At 42.0% G+C, this 15255-nt stretch overlaps 1 protein-coding gene across 1 annotated transcript; it reads left to right on the top strand.

Moving 5' to 3' along the window:
- The first annotated feature begins 216 nt into the window (after window positions 1–216).
- Window positions 217–3647, top strand: LOC124073510 (serine/threonine-protein kinase pim-1-like). The gene is made up of 8 exons (XM_046415788.1): window positions 217–298; window positions 804–959; window positions 1373–1467; window positions 1595–1639; window positions 1766–1984; window positions 2599–2779; window positions 2892–3065; window positions 3175–3647. Exons 1-8 carry the CDS (start codon window positions 217–219, stop codon window positions 3264–3266), a joined length of 1044 nt encoding a protein of 347 aa, XP_046271744.1. The 3' UTR covers window positions 3267–3647.
- Window positions 3648–15255: the final 11608 nt, after the last annotated feature.

The raw sequence follows: 15255 nt of genomic DNA, 5'->3' as shown, positions 1-15255 counted from the left end.
TAATTTACCTTGACATCTCTCATACAAGTTACTGTACACTCTAATTTGCATATTCTGGAACACCAGCCAGTTCATATCATCAAAGCACATTCCGGGTTCTGTTTGCTAGAACACGTTCCTTTGATCCCTGAGAGAGCTCACACACGCACACACGTGTTGGATCCACATTCACTTGTTACTGGAAGTTATCAGATTTGAAATTTCTGTAATATCATCATGTCAAATAACAACTCTGAACCCCTGAGCGACACTAAGAAGGAATCGCTCAAGAAGAACTTGAAGAGAAAAGTCAGAGAAGGTGAAGATGGACTCTCAAAGACAAAGAGGAGAAGACTGAACTACAACCAGGCTGAGAAGGAATCAGGATCGGCCTCGTCTGCGGACACTGGCAATGGTAAGCGAATCATGTGAAGTTAGCGTTCAACATCATTAGTTAAATGTCAAACCTGAACAAACAAAACCAAACCTACATTCACAGAGAAAGACCATGAGACCAGAGTGAAAAACGATTTTTAATGTCTCAGCTTTAGAGGGTTTTGATGCGGCTATTTTCAGTTTGGAAGGGAGCAGGCGAACTGTTTTCCCTTTGCCTCAGGAGTCTTTATGCTAACCTAATAACAGCTCAAGCATGTGTTGGGATGTGTATTTCCCGAAATGACAAAATATTTCTTTAACTAAGAGATGCTAGAGAAGAAAATTAGTTTGTTATTTTGGAAGTCACTGAATGACAAAGATGGACTTATTTTCTCCATTAGTGACTGGTCATTAACCTGGTGGTCCTCTTTTTCTCTTGTCATTTGAAGGGAGCAGCAACACACAGTCCAATATTTGCGGTACAACAGTGGAGGATGTGAGCAAGAGGACTGGAAAGAGGAAGGCTGCCGCTGATGAAGAAGAACCCTGCGCAAAGAGAAGGAAGGGCCAGCCAACCATGACGGATTTGATAGATTCCCGAAGAGGTAAGTAGTAATTAACACGTTCATGTTAATGTGCAACACAAAACAGTCACATTAATGGTCACACTGATGCCCTGATTTGGAAACACAGTGTAATGTTATGTACAGGCGGTTTTGAGTTTTTGCCCCAGCCTTTTGTAGCCCCTATAGCAGCATGTTTGAACTGTGCTCCTGGCATCAAATTCATTATAAACATGTATGTACAAAAGTCATTGCTCATAAATATATAGTTTTCAAACTGTTTTCAGTGGAGTATATGCCAGAAAGGATGAGCAAGTTGTCACATTTTGTTTCCTTTGTTCCACACAGTGGCCCATCTTTTTCAGAATCACGCTGGAAAGGATTAATTTTAGAGCTTTTTTAATGTGTAACTGATGTTCCTGGCAACTAAACAAAACATGTGTTTGTCTGTTTAGCTGAATTTGAGGCCAAATACCAGCAGGAGAATCATCTCGGTGAAGGAGGCTGTGGATGTGTGTTTGCTGGCTACCGCAAAGCAGATCATTTACCTGTGAGTATGATACACACATTGTGAAACATACATTTACACACATTCACTCATACACACACTCACTCATATGTACACACACACAGTCTGATCAGGAAGTGCTAACCAAAGTGCCATTTGTGTCTTGTAGGTTGCCATCAAACACATAGCAAAAGACAAAGTGTTGTGCAAAGAGGTAAGTGAGCAACACCAAACAGGACGCTGCACTCAGCCCAGTGAATGTGTGTTTGATGAATCACGCTTTTCTCTAAACCTGTGGAGCTTCTCCTTCTCTTACACCATTTTTGCTTCAACGTTTCAGAGACGAAATGGGAAAGAACTCTCAGCTGAGGTGGCTGTGATGTTAAAACTCCAAGCTGGAAGAACTGGATTAATGGAGGAATCAGCACCCGTGTCACTCCTGGACTGGTATGATCTGGACCAGGAGCTGATCCTGGTGCTGGAAAGACCAATGCCATGTATGGACCTTTTAAATTACATCAGGACAAACAGAGGCCGCTTACAGGAGGACAAGGCAAAGGTAAGCTGCTCGAGGGTGTATGTGTGTGTGTGTGTGTGTGTGTGTGTTTCAAACAAGAACTTAATGACTTGTGACTTACCTGTAACATACTGTAACATATAGCTATTGCTACAGGTTCTCCTTGTGTTTCTTATTAGCACCTCTTTGTGCCACAAGTGGACTGTGCTGCCCATTTGTCTCGGTATCTAAAACCATGTCACCTTTTCCATCATGTCTGTGGAAAATATTCTGGTTTTCCACAGTGGAAACACAAGGAAGAACCTAAAACCAAAGTCCTACATGTTCTTACAGCTTTATGTTGTAGGAGGCTCCATATCTCTGATGGAGTAATAAGCAACCTGTGTAGGCTCTCAGACAGGTTGGAAGCAATCTGGTTTGGATGACAAAACAAACTGAAATTATGACCATCTCTGATGGACATTTTTTGGGTGCCTGTGGGTTTGAAATGTTGCTGATCAAAAGTTTTGTCCTGCTGTTGTTGTCAGCTTTGAATCACAGCAGTTAAGCCAAAGTTAACCCAAACCCCACAGCCATGAAACAAACTGTTGAACCTCCTCACAGTCCGTCTCCCCACTCCGATCCCTCACTTTTCTATTTGTGTCCCTCTCTTCCAGATCATACTTAAACAGTTGGTTGATGTAGCAAATGAACTCGAGGATAAGCGCATCTTTCATCGGGATATCAAACCGGAAAACATCCTGATTGAGACCAGCTCAGATGTGCCGCGTGTTCGTGTCATTGACTTTGGACTGAGCTGTTTCTTCAAGAAAACATCAGTTTACCGTGTCTTCTGTGGTAAGCCATCTGGCTTTTTCTTCTGCCTCTCACTAATTTACCTGCCTGTGACTTTAATGTTTAAAGAAAGACGCTTTTCATCCTCAATTATTATCACTTGTGTGTATTGTAGGTACCCCCCAACACGTCCCTCCGGAGTGGTACAGTCATTATACCTACAGGCCCGGCCCCACCACAGTGTGGCAGATGGGAGTGGTCTTATATGAGCTGCTCCACAGAACAGTCCGATTTGATACCACAAGTTTCCTCAGACATGAGCTGCCAATCAGCGATGAGCTGTCCAGAGGTAAGAAAAACGTACTCATATGCAAACACAGAGCTGTTCATTTCCATTCACCTCCTGAGGAATCACTGTGGCTGTCAGCTCCAACTTTCTCATCTTTCTTTCCCTCCAGATTGCCAGGATTTCTTACAGAAGTGTTTAAACACATCCTACATGCTGCGACCTACCCTGAAGGAGCTCCAGCTTCACCCATGGCTCAGATAAACCAACACTACACTCACACACGAGTTCATGCCAATACAATACATTCACAATACAAGAACTAATTCTGTTCTAGTTTTTCTTCACCAGGACCGTCAGGTTTTCTCCGGGTGCTCCGGTTAGACCAACTACAGTTCCTTTAGGCCCCCCGGCCGTCCGCGGAGAGGAGGATCTCTCTTTGAATTGCCTTTCCCGAGGTTTCTTCCCATTTTTCATCTGGCCTCAAGGTTTTGGGGAGTTTTTCCTCGTCTTCTTAGAGAGCTTGGGCCGGGTCAGGAGCTGCTTATGATTTGTGCTTATGGCGAAAGCCATATCACATCATAAGGAAAAAAAAATGGATACTAATCTATCAACTGGTCATTTTGTGATAATATAAAATAATATAATATATATAATATAAGAATAAAAAAGAAACAACTTAGACTGTTGCAGTTTCTGAGACTGATTGCAGAACAATAATCCTATCAGATAAAACAGGCTTGTCTAAATGAATGGACAAGACCTAAAATGATGAAGTGTGCTCTCTGCTTATGACTTTACATTGCTTTATGCTTCACTCATGTTGGCATAATGAATAAAAGTTTTTAAAATGTTTTTTTAAAACCCATGGCATCATATTTACTTACTTTCTTCCGATTTACACAAACAGCTTTTTTTTCCAAATTGCTATCACAGACCCTGCATACCAATGGTACCACCCTGAAACTGTTGAAAGTGAGCAGTCTGATGAAGTACAGTATATTTCGGTCTTCTATAAAATGTCCATATATATCAGAGAAATCCATGGGCCAACCACACTGCACCATTACATGCAAAATGCTGAAGGTAATACATGCAGACACTGCCGAGAACAGAACAGAACCGAGAACCTTCAATCCTGAGGTGTCTTTCTCTCATGACTTGGATGAGTTTCTGCCAATCCCTGTCTTGCACAAGTCGCAATATCCAACCAAAAGAAAATGACTTGTTGCAAAGGAAAGCAACTCTCATTTAATGATGCCTCCACAGCAAGGTCCCAGTCACTCATTCTTGAAAAGCAAAAGTGATTAGAGGCTTTTCGGGGCAGTAAAAAGGCTGTGTAGGGATTTTAAGTAATCATTAAGTAATTACAAATTTTAATAGTTATTTGTGACTATTTTTCTGCTGGTGCTCACTTTTTAACAAATATGGTCTCTGAATGAAAAGAAAGTTTTAGCATTTTTATATGCGTTCTCTTCCAAGACGGAAGTAATTTACTCCTTTTCCTGACCTGTTTCACTATAAAACCTAACAGTATATCTTGATAAAAGAAGTAACATAACTTCAGCTTGGAAAAACAGTTGGACTCATGAAAAAAACCTCACTCAGAAATGAATTGCTGTTGTAATAGCTCAGTTGTTTTGAGTGCCTTAATATTTTGGAGCAAGTATAAGTAATGATGGAATAATTCCAGCTCATTCCAGTGACCCATTTTCTTGGAGCTGACTTTATATCATTGCAAAAAAAAATGTTTATTTCAGTTTATAAACCATCATGAGGTGAATAAGTAAGCTAAAGAAAGCATGTAAACATTTGTTTTATGATCTAGCAAAGTATAACGATTTGTTGTTGACGATTAAACGATTAAAATTTGTTAACCATGATTAATAAATCACGGAAGCAGGCCGGTGGTGCAGTGGTTAGCACTGTCACCTCATAGTAAGAGGGTTCCAGGTTCGAATCCCGGTCTGGGCCCTTCTATGTGGAGTTTGCATGTTCTCCCTGTGCCTGCGTGGGTTTTCTGCGGGTTCTCCGGCTTCCTCCCACAATACCAAAAACATGCACATTAGGTTAACTGGCTACTCTACATTGTCTGTTTTTGTGTGTCACCCCTGATGGATCAGCAGTATAGAAAATGGATCCCCTGTGTCTCCTCTGTGTTAACCCTGTCACATGACCCGTGCTGCTGGAATTTGCACATGCGGCATAAAATAAAGATTAGTTTCATGTTTGTAAGATCCTGCATCAGGAAGTGACGTAATGAAGCAAAAGAAATGGGGAGGGATGTTGATGAAAAATCAGATTGACAGCATGCAAAACAAACAAAAAAAAAGACAAGAAAACACAGTGAGCCGCATACGAGACATTAAACAAAGCTGCAAAACTGAAAACTGAAAAAAAAACCCTGAAGTTTTCAAATTTAAAATTAAGACATTCAATATATGGGCAAAGGAAGGGGCAAAATGAGTTGTGGCACTATTCAGCCAACCCCGACCTACTCAAAGAACTGACCATTTTACTATCCTACAAGCACATTTAAAAAAAAAAAAAAAAAAAAAAAAAAAAAAGCCAAGGGTATTAAGGGTATTCTGATTCTGACACAAGGCCCTCTGGCTGTGCCACAGGGGTGGGTACAGAACGAATCAGGTTCTGATCTGAATCAGGTTGGCCAAACTTGGGCATACTCAAAAAATGAGACCGGCAGCAACAGATATACACAAAGTGTTGTTTTCTATCAGTTTTCTATCAGTGTTAGCCTCTCATTTCTACAGCTGTCGGCAGTGTTGCCCTATGCACAATGCATCATTTAATAAGGTCTCTGAAGTCTGTTGTATAGAGTGATGCACATTAAAAAACTGAATGGCTTTTGTACAAAACATAAACATGCATGATCCTTAATATGCCGTCACTGGCAATCATTTTGAGCTGAATCTATGTTTCAGAAAACTCTGCAACATTTGTGTTAGGGCACAGGTAGAGCTTTTTCAAGTTCAAGCCTTTCGCCAGGACATCCTTCTCAGACTGGGAGAGAATTCTTTCTGATAAGTTCTTGACCCATACTGATGCGTTTGTGCACATGCCACATGCTTTATTTATTGTGATTAGTTTTGTATACCTTTTTTTTATAATGACCATTCTCCATGTAGGCCTTGTTTTTGCGAGTGAAGCTTTGGGCGTTCCTACCGCAGTGTGTAAATAGGCCATAGATGTTATGGTCTGTGCCTTTCCTTCCCCCCTCATGTGTGCTGTTTTCTCCCTCCCCTTTGTTTCTTGTGGTTCCTTGCTTGTGTCTCTCTGTGTCTGTGTTCTGGGTGTGGCTCATCAGTCCTGCTGCCAATCAACTCCTGCTGCCAATCTGCCTGCTCACCTGAGATCCATCCACTAATCATCTCCAGCTGTACAAATACCCTGGCTCTGCAGTCTGCTCTCTGCCAGATCGTTCGGTCTACCTTCTGGTACTAACCTAGTTAGGATTGAGTATACGCACAACACTTTGCATTGTTCATCCTCTGGTCTCTCTCTTTTTCATTGTGCCTATGGCTAACTAGCTAGTTATTGTTAGCTTTTTTTCCCCTGTGTGATCTTTTGCTAAAGACTTGTGTAACCCGGGTGAAAAAACCCACATATTAGTTTGCTTCTACTCTATTCTGATATCGTGAATCCATTTTGCGGCTGACGTCATCACGTTGCTACGGTCATGTGACCTAGCGTGGCCAATTGAGTGGGCATAAGTGACTAGCGACCGGTAAGTACAAGAGAAGCACACTTGTCGCGTGTTGCTGGAAGAGCCGGCCACCGAAGCCGTCGAGAGCGTTTGTACGAAGCTTGAATGTTGTTAAACTGCAAATTAGCGGAGAGGTTTCCAAGTTCGTGGAGAAGGGACAGACCATCCAACACAGCAAGAGTAAGGAACGCCAGAAACAGAAGTTCCAAACCTTACAAGCCAGACAGACCAGAATTGAAACCAGACTACCCAAATCCAACAGGGACCCCAACATGACCACACCAGACTCCCAAGAGAAATGGGTCAAGAACTTATCAGACAGAATTCTCTCCCAATCTGAGAAGGATGTCGTGACTTTGCCACCTCACCAGAACAGATTCCAGTAGTAGACCTCATTACGGCAACACAAACAGCTATAAGGAACAACCAAAAGCACTAGCATCCCTCAAAAGGGACAAGAACATCACAATTCTCCCAGCGGACAAAGGCAGATGCACAGTTGTACTTAACACGGTTGACTACCATTGCAAAGTCACCACTATTCTTAATGATCCCGCCACTTACGAACAACTGAAGAGAGATCCTACCTGATCAATTTTAACCCTCAGGAGTCGACAGACGCGCCGGCACGTCCTTATCACAAGACCACTTTAAGACGACGTAGCTGCAAGACGCAGCCTCGCTGAATCCCAGTTTTTTTGTGTCGAAAGTGGGCACTTCAAACTATATACCAGTTTTTAAATTTTGTTAATATGTCAAGTAAAACCCGAGTTATGATAAAAAATATACGCACTGTTTTTTTCATGACCATTGCCATCACGCTTGGTGCGCGTTTGGTGCGCGTTTGGTGCGCGTTTGGGGCGCGCATTTTATGCAAGAAGACGCAGTAAACACCAGCGCATTGAGCGCACTTCATTCAGCGCATTTCAGCGCATTTTCCCCAGTCGGATTTTAGAGTTTTGTGTGATTTTAGGTCCAGTGTGTCAATACAGTATGTCAAAATGAAAAAAACAACAGTAAATCACACTTGTGAGGTTGTGCTGATGAAAAATGATTCCAAAATGGCAAGATAAAAAAAATTCTAAGTTGAAATATAAAATTAGAATCAAAAATAGTCAACAACTGACAATTATACATGACTTCAGAGGGTTAATGTTAATCTCTACTTACTAAGGTTATTAAGCTTACTCTGATGTTCCATGGGAGACCATTTAAAATTGATGGATATCCAAAGATATTAGAACTTAAGACGTTTGCTCAACTTTAAGTTACATACATTTCTTTATACTGCATACTACATTTCTGTATATAATGAGAGTATTTGACTAATCTTTTTTGACACTACAACCATGATAAAGGCACTTTCTATAATATGATAATGGTTTGTGCTAAAGTACATCCCTTTTGGGAAAATGTTACAAAAATCCTGGGAAAAGTCATTGGCTCTGCTGTTCATTGTGGTCCAGCAGTGTGCCTTTTGAATTGCACTGTTGAAGGAACCTGGTCCAAAACAACAAATAAATAACTACTGGAAACATGACAGCTAAAAGACTTAGCAAAGAACTGGAAGGCTGCAGATCAATTGAAAGAGGGACTGCGGGAGAGACATTTCTACAGAGGGAGTTGCATCTGATCTAATCTTTAAATTTATAGTGAATGTTGGGATCTCATGCCATGTGCTGAGATTCATGATAGAGAGATCCCCACAAGATTGAAGATAGGGTTTTACAACCCTTTGTTTGAATGAGTGCCAAAACCTCACTCTCCATACCTAGGTGTGAGGTTTAGTTTAAGTTGGGTGAGAGCCACTGGGGGTCCCCATTCCCTTTTAGTCATGTCATCCAGGTAATAAAAGCATCCTTGCTGCACACCTCCAGGCTTTTTCCCTGTGCACCGTCGCTACAGTGACAGCTACTCCAGGCTCTTGTTGGTGTCTTGGTTACCAAAGGGAGCACATAACAAAGCTTAATTATTTTACTCTCTTTTATCTCAATATTTAGGCCACAAGTCTTTAACTTTAACCCCATCTACACTGACCATTCCCCATCTATCCCACATCTCATGTTGTTAACTGCTTTCCTGCCTGCACAACATCCATTGCACATCTGCCCGCCCTGGGTGAAGGATCCCTCCTCTATTGTTCATCCTGGGGTTTCTTTCATTTTTCCTTGTTAAAGGTTTATCTGGGAGTTTTTCCTTCGTTGATGTGAGGGTCGAAGGGCAGAGGATGTTGCTATGATGTTATGTAAAGCTCTTTGAGACAAACTGCTTGTAAAAATGGGCTATATGTAGCGGGTACCACCGAGACGGCACCATAAGAACAGATAAATATCCTGAAATTCAGGAGAATAAAGATCAGGCAGGGCAACAGCGTATTTGCGCTCTCTGCAGTTATTTTATTAAACATTTCCCTGAATAGGTACATTTTCCCTTTAAGAATCATCTTTACATGCAGTGTATACTTTATGTCTACTGTCATGTAACATATGTATTTCAGTTTCCATGTCAAACAAATACCCATTAGAAACTAAATCTCCATATACAGAATACATGTTTACATCAATACTAAATACAAAATCCATGCTAAATAATTATCCATTTAAATTGATTTGAATGCATTTCCAAACTTTCATTACCGGTAACAGTTTAGCACTTACTGTGCATAGAGTCTGGAGGCTGCCACAAGACTGGACTGGTTGTAGTGGTTGTTACTGACCGCTGTTCTTGTCTTGTCTTTGAATCACCTTTGCCACAGTCTGAACACTACCTGGGGCTGTCTTTCTTGGTATAGTGACTGAATGTTTTGCGCTATTCTTTACTGGGATAGTAACATAGGGTCTCTTTGAACTCTGCACTTTCAGTAGGCCCTCTCCTACCATTAACTCTGACAAGTGCGCATCATCTTCATTAGGTTCAAATAAAAGAAGATCTGGTCGATTGATAGCAGATGGAACCTGGCATTTTATCCAAGCTACTTGTCCAGCTGGAATAATCGTATCATGAGTGCCAGTCCGCAGCCGTCCATGATGCGCAGATGTTTTGCCAGCTTGAATAAAGGTCTCTAGTGACTCAGCTTTCTCAGTAGGCATTGACATTGCATCAGCAAGGAGAGCGATAAAAGCTGAGACGAGTTCTGCTGGTCGACTTCGGACCACTTCCTCCAGCACATTGAATCCAAGTAGTGGCTGGCCAAGTGGAACACTGCAGACAAGGAAAGGTACTGTTATGGGTTCACTGAAGCTGCCATTTCCACTCAAGCTGACTGTGATGAGGACCCAGCCATCAAAAGGAAGAATGTCTCCATTCACAGCCTGGACCTCTAGCTCTTCCTTGTCATCAAATATTTCACTGAGCGGTCTGACTGGTGTGTCTGGTAGTATTACTCTTTCCAGCTTCACTCAATCATGCTCACTTGAACTCCCGTGTCCATCAATGCTTTGATTATCAAGCCGTTTAAGTTACACTGCACAAGGGCTTTGGCTCCTATGAACTTGGCCAGACGCCTACTCATTTGTGTGGGCAGGGAAAGAGGGGATTGGGCAAATGTTTGCTCATAGGTGTCTTTCTGCTTTTGTTTCATTACAGCTCACTGAGTCTTTTTGATGTTAGAGTCACACATGTCACACTCAGCAGTGTGGGGTGGGCTCAGTTGGGACTGTGAGGGAGGCCCAGTCACTGCTTGTCCCGTGGCAGGGACTGGTTCCACATCACCTTTGGTTCTCTTGTCTTGTGCTGCGGCAGCTTCAAGTTGTGTGCTATGTATATTTACATATTTCTGACGCACAACTGTCCCCAGACGTCTTTGTCTCTTGTTCTCAGTGGTTGTTATCTTCATCATTTGTTTTAGGATTGTCTCATCAGACGCGTTGCTGTCTGAGAGCAGGGGTTTCAGCTCTCGACATATGTCATCATGCTTGTGGCCAAGACCCTGATATATTGTGTGGAGAAAAATGTCTTGAACTGTGCTTGTATTGTATTTCACATCTTTGTCAGTGTATTTGGAAGCGAACAAAATCTTTTGTTTGAGGCCGATAACTCGCTACAAGTCAAGTCAAGTCAAGTCAAGTCAACTTTATTTGTATAGCCCATTTTTACAAGCAGTTTGTCTCAAAGGGCTTAACATAACATCAGCAACATCCTCTGCCCTTCGACCCTCACATCGACTAAGGAAAAACTCCCAGAAAAACCTTTAACAGGAAAAAATGGAAGAAACCTCAGGGTGAGCAACAGAGGAGGGATCCCTCACCCAGAACGGGCAGACGTGCAATGGATGTTGTACAGGCAGGAAAGCAATTTGCAACATGAGAAATGACATTACTAAAAAGATAAGCAAAACAAAATCTCAACTGTTTAGTTTCACTTTTTGCTACCACCTCAATATGATTTTAACATTTCACAAGTTATAGGAAATTTATAGTATTGAAAATTATAATGAGCTGCTGTAACATTCATGTATTCTTTTTTTATGTGATGTTGAGAATCACTATCCTATCAGTTCGATTTCGGCCCGTAGGGAGAACCACCCCGCCCATAGTCGGTACATAGAGGAATGACAGGCAGATGTCAACAATACACATTGGGTTGGTCATAGAGCCGGCTACAGTTCAACTTGAAGATCTGGATGGAGAGATACCTGCGGAAAGATACAGAGAGAGAGAGAGAGAGAGAGAGAGAGAGAGAGAGAGGGAGGGAGAGACACAAGACTACGAGGAGCACTGGACACACAGTTAGTGACATAAAATAATGAACTGCATGTTAATCTGACGAGGGGAGAGGATAGAAGAGGAAAAGGAGGAGGGGAAACTGCTTGGTGGATCATGTTTGTGTCCCCCGGCAGCATAGGCCTATAGCAGCTTAGCTAAGATAGAGATTTAAAGATTAACAGTTAGTCAGACCTATTCTACCTGTGGCTATATATCATGAGGTGAGTGAAACTATGCCTACCAGCCCTACACACTTTATTTGGTGCTAACTATATGCTTTACTAAACAGAAAGGTTTTAAGTTTAGTCTTAAAAGTGGAGGTGGTGTCTGCCTGTCGAACCCAGATTGGCAACTGGTTCCACAGCAGGGGTGCCTGATAGCTAAAGGCTCGTCCTCCCGTTCTACTTTTATGAATTCTGGGAACTGTAAGTAAACCTGCACTCTGTGATCTGAGTGATCTATTGGGAATATATGGGACTATTAGATCCTGCAGGTATGATGGGGCGAGTCCATTTAGGGCCTTATATGTAAGTAGGAGAATTTTAAAGTCTATTCTGAATTTTACCGGAAGCCAGTGAAGAGAAGCTAAGATGGGGGAGATATGATCCCTTTTACTGATTCCTGTTAAAACTCTAGCTGCTGCATTTTGGATCAGCTGCAGGTTATTAATAGAATAATTTGGACATCCTGACAATAGTGAGTTGCAGTAGTCCAGCCTAGAAGTAACAAAAGCATGAACAAGTTTTTCAGCATCACTCTGAGAGAGGACACTCCTAATCTTAGCGATATTACGGAGGTGAAAGAAGGCGGTCTTAGAGGTCTGTTTAATGTGATGAATAAATGACACGTCTTGATCAAAGATAACGCCGAGGTTCCTTGCAGTCGTACTGGAGGCCAAAGTAATGCCGTCCAGAGAGAGAATATTATCAGCTATTCTATTTCTAAGGTGTTTGGGGCCTAGAACAATGATCTCAGTTTTGTCTGAGTTTAATAATAAAAAATTGGAGGTCATCCAGTCCTTTATGTCCTTAAGACATGCCTGGAGTCTGGCTAACGGCTCTGTTTCTTCAGGCTTTAAGGATAAGTACAGCTGAGTGTCATCAGCATAACAATGAAAGTTTATGCCATGTTTCTGAATAATATTTCCTAGAGGGAGCATGTATAAGGTGAACAGGATCGGCCCAAGCACTGAACCTTGTGGAACACCAAGGCTAACCCTTATATATGAAGAGGAAACATTATTAACTTGAGCAAAGTGAAATCTATCTGTTAAATATGATTTGAACCAGCATAGCGCAGTCCCTGTGATCCTAGTCTCATATTCTAATCTGTGTAATAAAATGCTGTGATCTACAGTGTCGAAAGCAGCACTGAGATCTAGCAAAACAAGTATGGAGACAAGCCCGCGGTCTGATGCCATGAGGAGGTCATTTGTGACTTTAACCAGTGCTGTTTCTGTGCTGTGATGGGCTCTAAAACCAGACTGAAACATCTCAAAGAGACTGTACCTGTGTAGGTGATCAATCAACTGATTTGCAACCACTCTTTCGAGTATTTTAGATAAGAACGGGAGGTTGGATATCGGCCTATAGTTTGCTAAGATGTCTGGGTCAAGTGAAGGTTTTTTAAGTAAAGGTCTAATAACAGCGGTTTTAAACGCCTGTGGTACATAACCTGTTGTTAAGGATAAGTTTATCTGATCTAAGAGGGAAACGCCAATCAAGGGAAAGACGTCCTTGAGGAGCTTAGTTGGGATGGGGTCTAAGAGACATGTAGTTGGGTTAGATTTGTTAATGCTGGAGGTCAGCTCGGGGAGGTCTATGGGCAGGAACCTGTCCAGAGATGGAGTAGGATTAAAAGAGATTACTAGAGATGGCACTATATTGGCTATTCTGGGAAGATCTTTATTGATTATTTCTCTAATGTTATTGATTTTATTGGTGAAGAAACTCATGAAGTCTTCACTGCTAAGAGCTGCAGGAATACAAGGTTCAACAGAGCTGTGACTCTTGGTCAGCCTGGCTACAGTGTTAAAGAGAAAACGTGGGTTGTTCTTGTTTTTCTTTATTAATGCTGAATAATAGGCAGTTCTGGCTTCACGAAGGGCCTTTTTGTATGTCAATAGACTATCTTTCCAGGCTCTCTGGGATTCAGCTGATTTGGAGGAGTACCACTTCCTCTCCATCCGTCTTGATGTTTGTTTAAGTGTTCGTAAATTTGAATTATACCAAGGAGCTAGCCTCCTATGATTTCTAACCTTCTTTCTCAGTGGGGCAACCATATCTGAAACTGTGAGCAACGTGGCTGCAGTGTTGTTGACAAAGGAATCAATTACTGCAGGAGTAACGTTTAAATCAGTACGGTCTGTTGTACTGGTACATGGAGCTGAGGGGAGCTGTGATGGGATTGCATCCCTAAATCTGTCTACACTATCTTCAGAGAGGCATCTGGTGTAATAGACCTTTTTGTTGTGTGCTGTAAAGTCTTCTAGAGTTAGTTCAAAAACTACAAGCGAATGGTCTGAAAGGAGAGGGTTTTGAGGGGCAACTGACAGGTTCTTAGTTTCTAGGCCATAGGTGAGAACCAGATCGAGTGTGTGATTGTGGCAGTGTGTTGGTTCATTCACTATCTGAAGGAAACCTATTGAATCTAAGAGTGAACTAAAGGCTGTCTTAAGACTGTCAGAGTCAACATCCATATGAATGTTGAAGTCACCTACTATAATGACTTTATCTGTACTGAGCACTAAACTAGATAAGAAGTCAGAAAACTCAGACAGGAACTCTGAGTAAGCAGCAGCAGGTGGGCGATACACAACAACTAATAAAACTGGCTTTTCTGACTTCCAGTTTTGGTGAGACAGGCTGAGAGTGAGACTCTCAAATGAGCTATAGATGGATTTAGGTTTGGGGTTAATCTGAAGACTGGAGTGGTAGATTGCTGCCACTCCTCCTCCTCGGCCTGTGGAACATGATAGTTAATATAACCGGATGGAGTTGATTCATTTAAACTAACATATTTTTCATCCCGTAACCAAGTCTCAGTGAGGCAGAATATATCAGACTGATGATCAATAATTAGATCACTGACTAGGAGGGATTTAGAGTGGAGGGATCGTATATTTAATAATCCACATCTGACTGTCCTATTTTTTGGCTCTAAATATTTGCTAGTTTGTATTTTTATGAGGTTATTATGATTAACACTTCTTAAATTTTGTGCTGGTTGGACTATGGGAGGACGAGGCACTGACACTATTTCTATGGGATTATTAATCTTAGTATTACTGTGTGAATTTATATTTTTATTTATTCTAATTTTAACGGAGGGCAGCAGTCCTACAGAAGTAGCAGAGAAGTGTGTAAGACAGCGACTCTGCTTCCTGGCCTCGACCCTGGGTTGTCAGGGTGTTGGTTGTCTAATAAACTTGGCCATATTGGTAGAAATAAGAGCCGCACCACCCCAAGTGGGATGAACGCCGTCTCTGCTAATGAGGCCAGGTTTTCCCCAGAAAGTCTCCCAGTTATCTATAAAGGCCACGTTGTTTTCTGGACACCACCGTGACAGCCAGCGACGGAGCGATGACATGCGGCTAAACATATCATCACTGGTCAGATTCGGGAGGGGACCAGAGAATGCTACGGAGTCCGACATGGTTTTTGCCAAATTACACACCGACTCAATATTGACTTTGGTGACCTCCGACTGGCGTAGTCGAGTGTCATTAGCGCCGACGTGAATTATAATCTTACCATATTTACTCTTATCTCTCACCAGCAGCTTTAAATTGCCCTCTATGTCGCCCGCTCTGGCCCCCGGGATGCAT

Source organism: Scatophagus argus, chromosome 16, assembly GCF_020382885.2.
Source record: "Scatophagus argus isolate fScaArg1 chromosome 16, fScaArg1.pri, whole genome shotgun sequence".
NCBI lineage: Eukaryota > Metazoa > Chordata > Actinopteri > Scatophagidae > Scatophagus > Scatophagus argus.
The sequence above is the reverse complement of the archived record's forward strand: the minus strand, read 5'-3'. Positions and strand labels throughout refer to the sequence as shown.

Excerpts from the sequence above, each read along its gene's own strand:
- LOC124073510 (XM_046415788.1), top strand. The coding sequence starts at position 217 with ATGTCAAATAACAACTCTGAACCCCTGAGCGACACTAAGAAGGAATCG. Across the intron at positions 1,468-1,594 it reads GCAAAGCAGATCATTTACCT|GTTGCCATCAAACACATAGC; the intron begins GTGAGTATGATA and ends TGTGTCTTGTAG. Across the intron at positions 2,780-2,891 it reads AGTTTACCGTGTCTTCTGTG|GTACCCCCCAACACGTCCCT; the intron begins GTAAGCCATCTG and ends TGTGTATTGTAG.